At 39.4% G+C, this 16,189-nt stretch overlaps 1 protein-coding gene across 2 annotated transcripts; it reads left to right on the top strand.

The window, feature by feature from the left end:
* Positions 1 to 14,515: 14,515 nt before the first annotated feature.
* Positions 14,516 to 15,962, top strand: LOC131167509 (uncharacterized). Of its 2 annotated transcripts, none has more exons than XM_058126322.1 (2): positions 14,516 to 14,819; positions 15,214 to 15,962. In XM_058126322.1, exons 1-2 carry the CDS (start codon positions 14,762 to 14,764, stop codon positions 15,735 to 15,737), a joined length of 582 nt encoding a protein of 193 aa, XP_057982305.1. In that variant the 5' UTR covers positions 14,516 to 14,761; the 3' UTR covers positions 15,738 to 15,962. The 2 variants fall into 2 exon arrangements, with proteins under 2 accessions (XP_057982305.1, XP_057982299.1); XM_058126316.1 differs by having other exon boundaries at positions 14,523 to 14,819; positions 15,139 to 15,962.
* The last annotated feature ends 227 nt before the right edge of the window (positions 15,963 to 16,189 follow it).

Genomic DNA, 16,189 nt, shown 5'->3' with positions numbered 1-16,189 from the left:
TTTTTGGTAACATATAAATGTTAAAAAAAATTTGACAATATGATATACAAAATTCAACCCTTCCACACCATCCTTTCTGTTGATTATAACATTAATAGAAAAATTCATAGCCATCTTCTCTTTTTTTTTTTGCCCCCTCACTAAGTTTCATTTTACATGTTTTCACAAAATTCTTAATCCAAACGCCTTAAAAAATCCCATTCCCAATGAGATCGTAGATATTTTTGGCAATTTAATACTATGATTGATCTATTTATTGCATATTTTTGGCGAGTTTTTTCCCGTTTTAACTTTTTTTTTAAAAAATATATTAAATAATACCTCATTCTGGGAAGTATTTCCCAGAATGACTCTGACGTAATCTCGCTAGTCCAAGTAGCGATTTTTAACCAAATCTCGCTACTCCAAGTAGCGAGATTTACACGTGTCACTGGGGTTTATTTTTCGTGCAGAACAAATCTCGCTACTTGGAGTAGCGAGATTTACACGTGTCACCGGGGTTTATTTTTCGTGAAGAACAAATCTCGCTACTTGGAGTAGCGAGATTTACACGTGTCACTGGGGTTTATTTTTCGTGCAGAACAAATATCGCTACTTGGAGTAGCGAGATTTGGTTAAAAATCGCTACTTGGACTAGCGAGATTACCACGTGTCAGTGCAGAATATTATTTGTAAAAGACAAATCTAATTATGTGTTGTAAAAAAATATTATTTAATATATATATTTTAAAAAATGAAAAAAAAAAAAAAAAACTGGGTTCCTTGTGCTGTAGTGTTTTTGACTCGTTGAATGGATTGTCTCAGGTGGACAGCCCCAAAAATGATAAATAAAGATGCAGTCATCGATTCTCCCGAGAGGCCGTGAGTAAATATTGATGACAAATGACGCATTTTTTATACTAATACTTGTACTTGCTCCGCTATTCAGCCCAAGCCTGGCTGAGGAAGAGTTACGAGACGTAAAACAAAAAAAATATGCAGATTGGCCCGTGCATACTATATTGAATATAATGATTCCATCATTCATGATAAGATCAATAATAAGATAAATAAGTGTTGGAATATTGCTTCAAGAATTGAACAGTTGGAACTGAAATCCAAAGCTACGCAAGTTAAATTAGAAGAAGAGAAGATTAGCTAATTAGTTAGTTTTCTTTATTCTTGATTCTTGTATTATATAAATACAAACATATACTCTGTATTTGAAGCAGATTATAGAGAAAAATTTTTCAACTTATGTAAAAACTTCACATCGTATCAGAGCACTTGCTTCCCTTCCGCAATTTTTTTAATTTTCAAGAAACCACGAAAGCTCTGTTTTTAGCCAGATTGCGCCTCAAAATTCTGAGCAGTACGAATATTCAGAAAAATTCGGACGCTGATCAAGCGAAGCTGATAGATTAGTATTCTGTATCGGCATTATTCTAGTATCAAATTGCAAAGCCTCAAGTGAATTGCTTTTATCTTTGGTCTTTACAAAGAAAAATTCGTTGATCTGCAAATTTTTTATATTTCTTCGATAAATTCCATATATGACTTCTGCTGATAATTCTACCAGTTCTCAAAATTGTCATCGTATGATCAATCTTTCTGATGATTCATCCAGTCCATATTACTTACATCCAAGTGATAATCCTGGTGCATTACTGGTTTCTAAAATTTTTAGTGGTGATAATTACATTGCATGGAGTCGGTCAATCACCATTGCTCTAACAGTTAAAAATAAGGTAGCATTCATTGATGGCTCGATTCTTGCTCCTTCTATAAATCAGTGTTCTCACCATACTACATGGCTGCGTGCAAACAATCTAGTTCTTTCATGAATATGTTTTCCATTTCCAAGAAAATAAGAAATAGTCTTCTCTATGTTACATCTGCTGTTGATATTTGGAATGAGCTGAAAACAAGATACTTACGAAGTGATGGTCGCAGAGTTTTTCATCTTGAAAAATCTCTTAGTTGTATTACTCGGGGTTGTTTATCAATTACTGGATATTTTAATTCATTCAAATCATTATGGGATGAATATATTAACTACCGACCATTCCCTACATGTAGCTGTGGTAAAATGGCAACTTGTACCTGCAACCTGTTTGATTTTTTGTTGGTTAGACAGCCAATCTGATTATGTGTTGAAATTTTTGATTGGTCTAAATGAATTCTATGCTCCAATTCGAAGTAATTGCTTATGATTTCGCCATTACCAAGTATGGCGAAAGTATTTTCTTTACTACTTCAAGAGGAAAGTCAAAGACAACTAAATAATGTTGTCAGCAGTGAAACTCATGCTTTGATTGCCAAACAAAAAATTCATCCATCTGGTTTTTTGAACTTCTCAAAGGATAAATAGAAGAGATTTTCTCTATACTGTACACATTTGTTGATACAATGGGCATACAATAGAAAAATGTTTTCATCTTCATGGTTTTCCTCCTAATTAGACTGGACCAAAAGGAAAAAGGAAGCCACCTACTGCACATGCTGCCATGACAACTCCTGAGCTTTCTCTTCAACAGAGTAATGAGGATCCAAAGTTTTCTTTTACTTATGAGGAATTCAATAAATTTCTAGCACTTGCAAATTCTACTTCATCTCCAATATCTCATCAAACATCTTCTCCAGCTGTTAACATTGTTACTTCTCAATTTTCTTGTAACCGTTCAAATTTTTGTTATTTAGTTTCTTCATCTCTGCAGAATGTACATTCATGGATTCTAGATACAGGTGCAACAGATCACATGATATGTTCACCTTCATTATATTCTTCTCCACCTACACCAATCAACACTTCCATAAATTTGCCAAATGGAAACTCTTTTCCAGCTTCACATTGGCAGTATTTGCATTTCAAATATACTGTCTTCACATAATGTGTTGTGTGTTCCCAGTTTTTCATTCAATCTGTTGTCTATTTCTAAACTAACAAAACAATCTAACATTTGTGTTTCTTTCTTTAACTCATATTGCCTTCTACAGTACCAATTAAGAAAGAAGATGATTGGGACCAATTAACTTATATTGCCTTCTATAACTCATATTGAGAAACATGGACTGTACCATTTGTCTCAAGTTCCTTCAAAGGCTGCTACTCACAATCAAGCGAAGTTTCATTCTTCATCTTTGGCTTCAACCATTACCCAAAATCAATTAGATACCTGACACTACAGACTTGGTCATGTTTCCAACTCAAGGTTACCTTATCTTAAATAGCTGGAGTCATCTATATCTTTTAATACCACACATGTTTGTGATGTATGTCATTTAGCAAAACAAAGAAAACTCTCATTTCCTGTATCTTAGTCTAGTTCAAAGAACAGATTTGATTTGATCCATTGTGATATATGGGGACCATTCAATGTTGTTTCCTATTCTGGTTTCAAGTGTTTTCTTACTATAGTTGATGATCATACTCGTTGTACTTGGGTATACATGCTCAAGATGAAATCTGAACTTTCTTCTATCGTTAAAAATTTTTGCACAATGGTAGTAACCCAATTCAATGTTCCTGTTAAAATAGTGAGATCAGATAATGATCCTGAATTTCTTTTAACTCAATTCTATAATGACCATGGCATTATACATCAAAGATGTTGTGTACAAACTCCACAACAAAATGGTGTTGTGAAAAGATAACACCAACATTTGTTCAACACTGCCAGGGGCCTTATTGTTTCAAGCAAATCTGCCTTTACCTTTCTGGAGTGACTGTGTCTTAACTGCAGCTCACATATAAACAGAATTCGAACTCGAATTTGATCAACACTACAACCCATCGAACATAAAATCGCATTTGTTGCCGTTGTTTTGCAATCAAACACTTACAACCCATAGACAGTAAATGTGATTAAAAGATGATAACCAAATGTTATTCTTGGATATCTTCATAACAAAAAGGTTACAGAATTAATGGACCTTAATTACTAATAATTTTTATCTGAACAAGAAATGTCGTTTTTTTTTAGAAACTATTTTTCTTTTGAAGGGTTTTTTTCACCTACTCCTGAATCACATTCTTTGTTATTCCCTCCATCAGCTTCTACATCTGATTTTTTGACTTCTAATTAAGAATTCATCCATCCCTCATCACATTCAACCAACCAATCAGAAAACATCTGAACAATGTTCCCATCCCAGAATATTATTTCACCACAACTCAGAAAAATCTTAACGAATTACCACGACGGACCCAAGCTATTTGCACAGGCAATTTTTACGATGTTGGTACAGGATTCCAGGTTTCACTTGCAAATTCTTCATCTTATATCGGCTAATTGTTTTAATAAAGGTATTATACATCCCATCGCTGATTATTTCTTTATGAAAAAACGATTATCTCTTTCATAAAAGCTTTTCTAAAGAACCCAACTTCAGCTTCTAAAGAACCCGCAAACGTACAAATTAGGCTACTCAACTACGCATGAAGGCAGAAGCGCAATGCAAAACGAAGTAAATGCCTTGGAAAGTTAAATTTAAAACCTGGGAACTTGTAAATCGGCCTGTCAACATAATAGAGAGTTGGTTGTAAGTGGGAGTATTTCCCCATTAAGGCAATGAGGGCTTTTGGACACTATTGAAAGTACAAAGCTCGAGATAGTAGCTAAAGGTTTACACAACAAGTAGCCTAATTTTTTAAAACATGCTTCCAATCAGTGATACCAGTATGTTCACAACATAAATGCACGAGACCCTAGATTACATTAAACATACCAAACATAGTATACTAATTCGGCAGAGTCCTGTTTACAGCTTGAGCCATATCAATCCACGCACCTGTGCAGAATATAACCTTCTTCCAATACAGTGATACCAGTATGTTCACACACTACATTCACGAGACTCGTTTAACCTTAAACATACCCAAAATTAGTATACAATTTCAGCAGGAGGTCCTGTTTTTAAAAATGCAGAATAATCGATGCACGCCACCGGTGCAAAAAACATTCTTCCAATACCAGTTGATACCAATATTGTTCACAACAGTTTACATCACGAGACTCGTACACATTAAAAATACCCAAAGAGGTATACTAATTTCGGGCAGAGTCCTGTTTAAAAAATGAAGCATATCATCACGACCTGTGCAAATATAAACATTTCCCAATACAGTTGGATAACAGGTATGTTGCAACAACGTTTACATTCACGAGACTCGTAGGACATTAGAAACTCCAAAATAGTATACTAATTTCAGCAGATCCTGTCTTAAAAATTGAGCCTATACCATCAACGCCCACATGTTGCAAATATAACATTCTTCCAATTACAGTTGCATACCCGTATGCTTCACAACATGTAACATTCACGAGCCCTACACATGTAAATCATACCACAAATAGTGATACTAATTTCGGCAGAGTCTGGTTAAAAATGTGTGAGCATATTGCATCCACGCCGCACCTGATTGAAAATATAACGCATCTTCCAACAGTTCATTACCGTATGTTCACAGGGAGGGGCATACATTCACAGACTCGTATACATTAAACATACCAAAATCGAATAGCCGACGAATTAACCTGCTGGTCACTTTACCTATTGCTGCGCATAGATTCAGACTTAATGTAAATTACATTATGTACAATGATACTACAAACAATTACATTATGTACAAAGAGATGCCTGTACCAAATGAAGTCATTAGTAACTGAATACTGAATAAACAGTACGTTATGTACAAATGAGAGGCCCGTTAAACATAACATCTGACTGTACAGACATCAAATTGAACTAATTCACCAACACATTATATCGGCTACGGGTGTAATGCATGGAGGTCGTTACGGCGGGTTGGTCGGTCAGGTGGTGGCCGTCGCAGTTTGTTGCCATCAGCCCTGGCCCGCTTTTTTCCTCCGCGTCTGGTTGTAAGGTCCCCGTCGAGAGCGGGGCTAAATGTCTGTCGTGATCGCCCACACGGAAAGGAGAAGAATCCCTCTCTAGGGAAGCGGACGAGGAGCTAGGTCGTTAGGTAGTCTCTGGACGACGCCAACCTGGACCAAGTCCGGGTGGTCCACCTCCTCCGCATACGAGAGGGTCGTCCAGTAAGTACGACATCGACGGGGGCAGTCGCGGGACCAGAAAGTCAGATCGGATCACGGGCGAGATCCGCGTCTAATGGCAGGTCCGCAATATCAGGAGCGGATGGCACAAACACATACTCCTCAGTGACAAGGGTGGTGAGAGAGAGGGCGGACTCGATGGACGGCTGGAGGTAGATGCTCGCACCCCACTCGCACTGGGAGGTCTGCCTCGACAGCCTCGTGGGAGCGGCACTCCGGCTGGCGTGGGTAGGGATCCGTCGCCCCATTCTCGTAGACAATCTCCAAACCAAACTTCGCTCAAGCGTCACAATAGGGTCGATGATAGCGACTCCACCTGGTTCGTGTGTACTACGTCAGCCTGCATCGTTACAGCGAAAATAGTTGTTATAAACCATTGAACTACTTGAACTACTAATCAACATGGTAAACAAATTAGGTGTACACGGTTGAGTAGCGTAGCGAGGGCTCATGTAGACCGAGAGCTAGTCCTATCTACGAAGCGACGTGTGAGACCTTTTGTACCACGCAGTTTAATAAAAGGGATCCGCCGAACGGATCGGGCCATCTGCATGGACTCGCACTCGACAATTGTAGTGCGCCAGGTACCACAACGCAAGTACAGGTGGCGTGCTCCGCTGGCCCCCATTGTGTTCCCCCGGGACCGCGAAGCATCATCTCCGTGCAAGTCCTCCCACGTACATCCACCCCTGAGGTACAGAAGTGCCCGGGACTGCCCGTGGCGAAGCCAATTGGCGCATCACGTCGGTTGGGAGATGCCACTCGACATAGACAAGCAGATGAGTGGCCACCTTCGGGCAACCTAGAGGGTAGAGGTTGAGCAACTGCACACCAGGGTGGGTAGTAGGCAACAATGTCATCCGTGTAGGGCGCCAGAATAAGAACTGCGCGTTAGACATATAGTCAATGTCCGCGCTGGGATCGGGGTAATGCAAAGTTGAATTGAAATCGCTTAAAATAGACAGGAACGGAGCTACCTCGTGCGCCCGGTGCTGTCCCAGCTCGAATCGTACCCGGGCATGCGTGTATTGCGCCAGACAGGTTAGGCGCCAACAACTGATCCCTCCACCTGATACACAGTAGAACGTCAGTTAGCAAGGTGTAACCACGTACTACGTATGCACCAAACTGAAGAAAGCAATATTTTTAGTTGAAGTTACTAAACCTCCACGCGAGAGTGGGAGCTGGGTCCTCGGTCGTCCGTTCCTCATCCCTCTGAATAAGATGCGGGAGCGACCGCGGCGCATGGGAGCTAACGGCGTGATCTCTCCCACGCCCACACCCTCTTAGCAATGATAAGCGGAGTTTGCTCAGCTCCGATATGTGAGTGCGCACGTTTAGCGGCGCCGGCAGATTCTCAGGAAAGGGTACAGCCCAAGCGGTACGTCGCAGCGACCCCAACTATAATGGCGTTATCTCTGCTCGCTACGCGAGCGTCGTGGGTAGGAATTCAAGTGTGCGTAATCCCCGAGATAGTCGCAGAACATCGTCCCACATATCAATCGCAGCATGTGGGCACGTGCGTGACACGCTTATAGTCCTGATCATCAGCATCAGCCGGAAGCTGGCGAAACATCTCCCCCTCTAGAAACCGCATGCGAATGCGGGGCACCAACAAGCTCACTGTCTGGGGGCACCACTCCCTAACAATCTCTCGCACATGCGGCGAAGTCCTCCCCCCTGGCCGACGCCCTCCATCCTGTACTGGTCCAGCTGTACGACCAGTGACAGGCAACCCATCAATCGGTAGCCCGAACAACACTATGACATCCTGTAATGTGATAGTCGCCTCCCCGTGCGGCAAGTGGAAAGTGTGTGTCTCTGGCCTCCATCGCTCGACCAACGCGGTCACAAGATGCCAATCCAACTGGATTATGGCCAATCTGATATATCCCAATAGAAACCCGCCTCACGTATCCAATCAATAATGCGAGGGTCTGCACCTATCCTATCCTGTACGCTCTGACTTCCCCCTCGGCAATATAAGACGTCAGCATGCGAATCGGTCCACGCACGACTGGACCGGTGCCGATCGCCCATAGACAGTACAGTAGTATCGGACGGCCCTGGATCGATCCTGTAAACAAGCCAGAAGATTGAAGCATGAACATAGAAAGCATAAGAATTGAGTATCTGTCCCCGGTGCTTTTGTATGGTGGAAACGAACAAAAATCGCAACGATTATCCTATGTGTGTACAAATTAAAATGTATGACCAAGTTTTCATCTGAACATACACTATTCTCGATTTATGGTCACAGTGACTTAATTGCTCAGAGACAAATTAAGTATGGAGTGTTCGCGTGTTCACCGAGAAATTAAAGTGGTATGAGGATTTCACATTTGGAAACAAACTTTTCATAACGAATTAGCAGGTGAAAACTTGTCGTGACGCGAGGAGTAAGAGTACGAAAATCCCAGATGACCTATAAGTTATAGGTTAGTGCGAAGGTCCAGCTGCATCCCCAGGTTGGGTCCTTCTCGGACATCTTGTGCGGTTATGTCCTTCTTGACGGCATATGCTACATGTGATATGTTTCCGACCTTCCTGAGCATCCATCTCGTTATGTATACGTAAGCTCCTAGGCCGACCTTTATGTCTAGCGTATGCAGGATTTGCCTGCAAGTTTGGCAACGTGCAAGTTGGCCAATATGCCTCATGCATGATTGGATAAAATTCTGCAGCATATGTTGCATAGTGCTCGGCAGTACTCCAATATGGGTCAACAAACTGGCTCACATTTAGTCGTGTCTCGGCACAAGCTGCAAGAAGGTGCGAGCAGGGATAGTGTAAAGATTGCCACTTCCCGCAGGAGCATTCGCGCCTCTGGATGCTCAAAGTTTGGACATTGTCCTTTATGGGGTCCCAGTGGCGCCGGTCGTGATGCTAAAAAGTACACCTAGATCGGTTGAATGTCGTTGACTCGGTGTCACGGTCGCCTTCAACTTCCTTCTTTCCATCGCTAGAAATATAGTGGCTCGTTAACGACTTTCCTCGTATTGCAGTACGAGCAGAACTTCACGTCGGTATTAAAATAATGTGCAACACGATAAAATGTGAGTTGGCACGGGACCGTAATGGAAGGATACGTGCGCCTTTTAAGCCGGCGTTGAAACCTTCGACCAGGTTGGTCGTTCACTGTTTCCATCCTCTTTCCACCGTCGTGGACTGACAGTCACATGTGAGGAGGGATCTGATCGAAGAACGGACTTGGCTGGTGGGCTCTCCACCCTCGTCGAATATCCTCTCCATCCAGGTGTCAAATTTTATCACTTGATGCTCCTTCCGGCTCGCTCAGCCATTCGCTTCATATTGACACTCCGCACTTTCGTATTGAAGTTGCTTACGACATGTCCGAAGGCAAAATCGGTGGTTGCGCACGTGGTGGTTGCCAATCAGGATGTTGCTGCACCGCAGCGATAATCCCTGGATGTCGATCTGATATGAGGCAAATGTCGTCCCTGTCGGTAATCAAACGCAAAGAAACACAGAAAACCAATTCCATGTGTCGAGGCTTTCCTCTGCACAATAGCGAATGCAAGGGGAAATATTGCCTATTTGCATCGGGACACGTTGCAATAAGGAGTTTGACTTTGTACTTACCGTACAAGTGTGTCCCGTCGACACATATAACGGGAGGGCAGTGACGAAAAACCCTGAATAGATGCTGCAAAATGACCAAAATACAGATATGAAGGTAGCGCTGTTAGTGCTACCTGGAAGCGGAGTTGACCTCCACCTGACTGTAGTCCCAGGATTGTACGCGCGCATCGCTTCCATCCACTTCGGTAACGTTTCATACGATTTATCCCAATCACCGAAGACTTGGTAGCTATTGCCTTCTGTTTGCCCAACCAAACCTTCTTATAAGATATTGAATACCGAATCGACGATCAATGAACTCCTTCAATGTAGCGATCGACGTCGACGCATCTCCCTTGATCATCTCACTATCTCCCCAGCATGAGGGCCGACGTGATTTGGTTTATGGTCTCTAGCGATATAAGCTCATTCAGACACGTATGCGGACCACTATATTGGGGTGATTTCAAAAAACGGTGTATCATCCGATACATGGCACGCAATCTCCACGCTCAAGCGTGGTCCTTACACCTAGCAACCCACAACTCAGGAGGTAGATCGCACCACATGGAAGTCATGGTGCGTGCGAGCGTGATATAATCGCACTGCGACGATCAGCTGATCCTTCGAACCGAAGAGCATCCCCTTACTCAACTCAGAGGATTCTTCCCAACGAGTGACGTGTATGGGAAAGCTCATCGACCGCAGTTTAAATCTGCAGCACCTAGGTCAATTTGACCGTACATCGGAAGCTCGCCGATGAATTGCGCGTCAAAACGTTGCGTTCGCCCGTGTAATGATGAGGTAAGTTCACATCATTGGGAACATCATTTAACCCTTCACCCATTTCCTGCTCGTGCATGTGTTCGTCTTCAATATGAACATCATTTGTAATGTTCATGCCCTCGTCCAATGCGTCGTTCGCAATGGCAAACAACGATGCTAGTACCGCACTCGGCACGTGTTCGCAACCTGCCGGCGAAAACGTGTGAGGAATAGGTGCTTCGTAATCCGATGGCTGGAATGACGATCCCGGATATTCATTAAATCGACCGTGGACATAGCACGAACCTCCCCACCAACATCGACCTGATGGTTTGTTCGGTGTCTTCACCGACTTCACCCAATTGCTCCGCCGGCTAATCTGGTTGCCCAACTGCAATTACACCCACTTGAGGAATAGTCTCCACATACAAGTGCATCGTCAAATATGTCTCACCGACACAGTGTGCGTCCAATACAATACGCAACCCATAATCATCTGATATCGGAACAGCCTCGTAGAACGCTGTATTATTTAACTCGCGCGCAGGGTATCTTGCGGTCACCCGCAATGCATATTGATCTGGATCGATATGCAAATATTTATATATCTTCGTATATAATTTACTTAATTTACACCTACGACCAATTCGAATAAGTCGAACTGGCCGACTACTATACCTAACACCATCTAATGCGGTTATGATGTTCCCCCCTATATATAAAAATACCGTCACTGGATTACTGCTTGAGCTTCCTGCCATTTAGATCAGCGATCGAGAAATAAAACAAACCTACGCAACACAAAATTGTATGTATAAGTGATGTGTAAATGAACGAAATAACTAATAACTATAAACCAATAGATGTATACAAATTCTAATGAATGAATGAACTTAGAGTTTGGACCTAACTTTCCCCCTCTAGAAAATAAATAGATGAATTCAATGTCTATGAATAAATAACATGAATATGTTTGATTTTCCCCATATGACATATACTTCGGATTTTCGGAAAATTTGTGATTCACTTAGAATCCAAAGAACTATTAAATGGTGCTCTTAAGAGTAATTTTTTCAAACTGGTACTTCGTATTCTGCAGTGCTTTAAATGTGAACACTACATTTATATCGATATATTGGTGAAAAATACGCTCGAATCAGAGGAAAAAAAACTCATTACTCTCCTATAATAATGTGACCTTTTAGCTATCATCTCTACAGTGTTCCCAGTCAGCGTCATCGACGGTGACTAGTCGAGGCCGTGGCCTCCTCATACCATTGGATCTTTAATGGTGCTCTGTCGACTGTGGCCTCCTCAGGCACCCCCCACCCTAGGATCTTATACATATGGGGCTTTTTTCATGGAATTTTTATTTGGTCATGATCCCTAAGGAACCGCATTTTTAGAACTGCTGCACCCACCAAATAACTCGGGTAATCCAACTAATTGTCTTATGCTACTTTAGGATTGTAATGATGGTAAGCTATTCAAGCACATTTCTTGTTGGCATTTTCTGTGCAGTGTAGCAGTTGCCTCTATTTATATATTGGTTGAAGTCATTGTTCTATTACATAGGATGGACTAATGACAGAGGATGAGTGAGATAACCTTTCATAGCTAGAGCTGTGATTATGTGAACATTGCCTCTGTGTATGTGATTTTGGGTGAGTTAGAATTGAGTAGATTGTTGGAAACCAAGTAGTAGGCTTGTGAGTATTGGTGAACAAAATACAAAAGAAATTTAGGCTATGAGCTTGGAGAACTAAGAAAACTCTTCACTCAAATAGAAGTTGTCAAACAATACGAAAACAAGATCATCTGAGTCTAATAGAGGGATAACTCATTGATGTCCATACAGCAAGTCACATTATAGTTGGATTCTTGAGTAGGCAGACAAAGAGGTAATAATTTTCTTTCATTTTCATAGCCTACACACACACACCCCAAATACTAGTGTCAAAAACACGTTTTAACATTCTTCTCAAGATGGGTTAAATTGGAGTCTCATGTATGAGAGAGAGATTATTGGAATTATTGATAAAGGTACTAAAAAAAAATTATTAAGTATTTTGAAAGATTAATCCTATAAGTTAACTTTTGAAATTGAGAAGACTTAGCATCCAACAATATATATATATATATATATATATATATATATATATGCATCATTGTGCTGTGCTGGCCCTAATTTTTTTTTTTATTAGTTTCTTGATGAACTAATTCATAAATCTAGAACTAAAATAAATTATTTAGTTAAAGATTAGAAAAGTGAAAAAGAAAACATATTATATAAATATGTTTCTTTATGTAGTCATTTTTCATTTTTAATTTTAAATTTTTAACTATTTATGAAAAAAATTTAAATAGAATTCAAAGTTATATATCTAAAAATTATAAAAGCAATAATATAATATTTTTCACAATTTTTCAAATGTCATGTAAAAAAAAGATTTTATTATCAAATAAATTTGGATAGTACAACAATTAATTAAACTAATTATAATAAACTGTATTTTTCTTTTTATAATATTTTTAATATATATTCCGCAAATATTTTATTTTTTAATTATATATTTGAAATATCAATTGATTTAAAAATAATACATAAATATTTTGTAATTACAAAATTTAGGTTATATTAATTTTCATAAATATTAACCAAACATATTGTCAAATTTTAATTTTTCAAATAGCCTTAAATTAACTGGAAAAAATAAAAAAATTAAAGGGAAGAGAAAAGCCTAACGATGTGTTCAATTTTTAGAAAATAATTCTCAATTTTTAGATTCTTTTTTTATACATTATAAAAATATCAGCTTTTTTTTTTTTGTTCTTCAGCATTAATATAACAGTCGGAATTTTTTTTAAAAAATTTTCAACATAATTATGAATAACCCGAAAAATAAGGTATAAGATCCTAAGATCTTATACATATGACAATACAATTTATAATTAAAATGTACACTCACATTCATTGAAAGCATCAATTAAAATCATATAATTTACATGTTATGTTCACAACTTTAGTGCATGTGCCAAATTATATTAAAAACAGTACAAGAAAATTTAAGAATTGAATAACAAAATTTCCCATTTTGAAAGTAAACCATATGATCTAATTATAATTGCACAATTATTCAAACGAGTAGAAGGAAATTTAACTAATTTTGTGAGTGGATGAAACTTCAAAAATTTCTAAGGCATGAAAAATAATGCATTTTGTAATGAAACAACAATCCAAAATAAATATATAAATATTGAACTACAATTTGAATGGAAAAAATAAAATATTATCAGCAACAAATTAAATTCAAATACCCAAACAAAAAAATATTATCAGCAAAAAATTAAATTTAAATACCAAAACAATGAAATACAAACCTTAAGAGCAGTGTTTGTCCACGATTCTTTTAACACAAATCACAAATTCTCTCTCGGATTATCAAAACTTTCGATGAAATAAAAATAACGTAAAACAAATACTGAAGATGAAAAACATAACTTACCCCATCTCCTTAAATAACTTGTAATGTGATGAAGTCCCAACGGTCACCTGCTCGGCTTTCTTCCTCCAACGGTCACTGCTCGGCTCTGCAACAGTCTGTTCGCGCATGAAAGGAGGAAGAAAGAACTGGCCAAGTTATTCCGAAGCAAATCTCGCTACTCCAAGTAGCGAGATTTGCCACGCGTCGAAATCCGGCTGGAGGTAATTCAAAAGGAGTTGACAGAGCATTAATTATCAGATCCAAATCTCGCTACTTCGTGTAGCGAGATTTGCCACGCGTCAAATTCTGGTTCGCAGACAGTTACATGCGTCCAAACGTGGCTGCCGGAGTGTTGCTTGTCCCAATTAAATCTCGCTACTTGGAGTAGCGAGATTTGGTTAAAAATCGCTACTTGAACTAGCGAGATTACGTCAGAGTCATTCTGGGAAATACTTCCCAGAATGAGGTATTATTTTATATATTTTTTTAAAAAAAAGTTAAAACGGGAAAAACTTTATTTTTGGCAATCTAATATTGTTATTGATCTATTTATTGCTTTTGTCTTTTTAGAACAGAGGAAGTAGAAGTGGGTTTCTGACACAACACCCTTAGCCAATACATGCAAGAGAAGTACACATACACGAAAAATACAGAGTTTGAAAGGGAGGGGTGATGATTATCCCACAGTGTTAATCTTTGACAAGACTGCAAAATGGTTTTATGTGAAGATGCACTGGATCCCCTTCTGGCTACTCCCCCCACCCCAAAAAAAAAAGCAAAAACTTTGTTTGTTCAGTGGAAAAGCAGTTAAATGAAGATGGATCCATCACTTGTTTTGTTTTAATGAGTTCTATAACATAATATGGAAGTTGGATGTGTTCATGCGTCTCTCATCCTCAGCTTGGTTTTTTTCATTGCAAGCTCAGATCAGGTACGCACAAACTGGTGATGTTAATATAGTTTCAGTTCATTTTTCTTCAAACCCAAACAGACCCATCTCATTTCTCCTCCTGCAGACTTCTTTTTTAAAATTTTAGAGTCAGCAGATAATCAAATTCTCAAATTTCTGCTCTGCAACACTGCTAGCCTCTTCCATGGCTAGTAGATTCAATCTTAGCTTCTGGTTTTACTAATTTCTCAACTCAGCTTTGATGTTGTTTCTTGGTATCCAAACATGGAGATCAAACATGTGGGTCAAATATCTTCTTTACTTCGTTCCTTTAGACCCTCATTTCTATATTTCACTGCAGTGCTCCTTTTGTTATCTCTAGCTCTCACTAGTTTCCTATGCTCTGGGTTTTCTCCATTCACCTTTACAATTTTAGTATTGATCACATCAACAATACTTATCACACTTGCAAAGAAAAGAAACTCCTTGGCTGATCAGAATGCCGAGGATGTCAACATGCTTGAATTGGAAAGTGAAGAGAGACTATGCCTTGATGAACTTGGCTGTGATTCTCAAGAGAAGCCTGCCCAACAAAGTGAAACTTGTCAGCCTCGTGACGTCACAAGTGAACTTGAGCTCAGTTGTGTTATGGTTAATGAAAATGCAAATGATCAGAGCCCAGTGAGCTCCGACGGTTCGTCCGACGACGACGAAAATGATGATGGACTAATTGAGATTGCCCTTCCGATACCCGATGGAGATTTTGTTGATTCTAGTGAAGAATCAGATAGGGAATCACACTCGAATTCGCGGGATATTTTGCCGGAGGCTGGTTTCCAGCAAGAAAGCCTAATGGAGCTCTTAGCTGAGATCAATGAAGAAGAGAACTTGTTTGAGATTGACATTTCTCCATTCTATGATCCATCAAATGTTCATGATTTGAGATTGAAGCATGATTGAGCTAAGAATATACACTTAGTAGATCTTCAATCTACATCACTATATGTAAAAGTTCCAAATTTTGATCTATCTGAGTTCACTGTTAAGGCTCGGGCTTCGGTTCATGTTCTGAAACTTAGTCTTTAGACCATTTAAAGGGTTTTTAATCCTTGTGGAGCTCCTGCAGTTTCATTGCCTTTGCTTTTATTAGAACTTGCACCACTGTTCTTCATTTTTCTTCTGGTATGCAAAAGGGTTAATCTCAAGTTTTAACTTTATTTTGTGTTTTAATCATTCGGGGTAGGCAGAATTTGAAGGAAACTGTTTATAATCTTTGCTCTTAAGGCTCAGTTCATGATATGTAATTCCACTCCTTTTGCTTTTGAGTGTGTCATCAGTGTGTTTTTTTTTTAAGGATGTGAAAGGGAGAGGGCACCTTCTTTCCATTGCTTTGTCCATTAGCCACCATATAA

This window comes from Malania oleifera, chromosome 1 (genome assembly GCF_029873635.1).
Source record: "Malania oleifera isolate guangnan ecotype guangnan chromosome 1, ASM2987363v1, whole genome shotgun sequence".
Taxonomy (NCBI): Eukaryota; Viridiplantae; Streptophyta; class Magnoliopsida; order Santalales; family Ximeniaceae; genus Malania; species Malania oleifera.
Note: the sequence above shows the minus strand (reverse complement) of the source record. Positions and strands in the feature narration are given on the sequence as shown.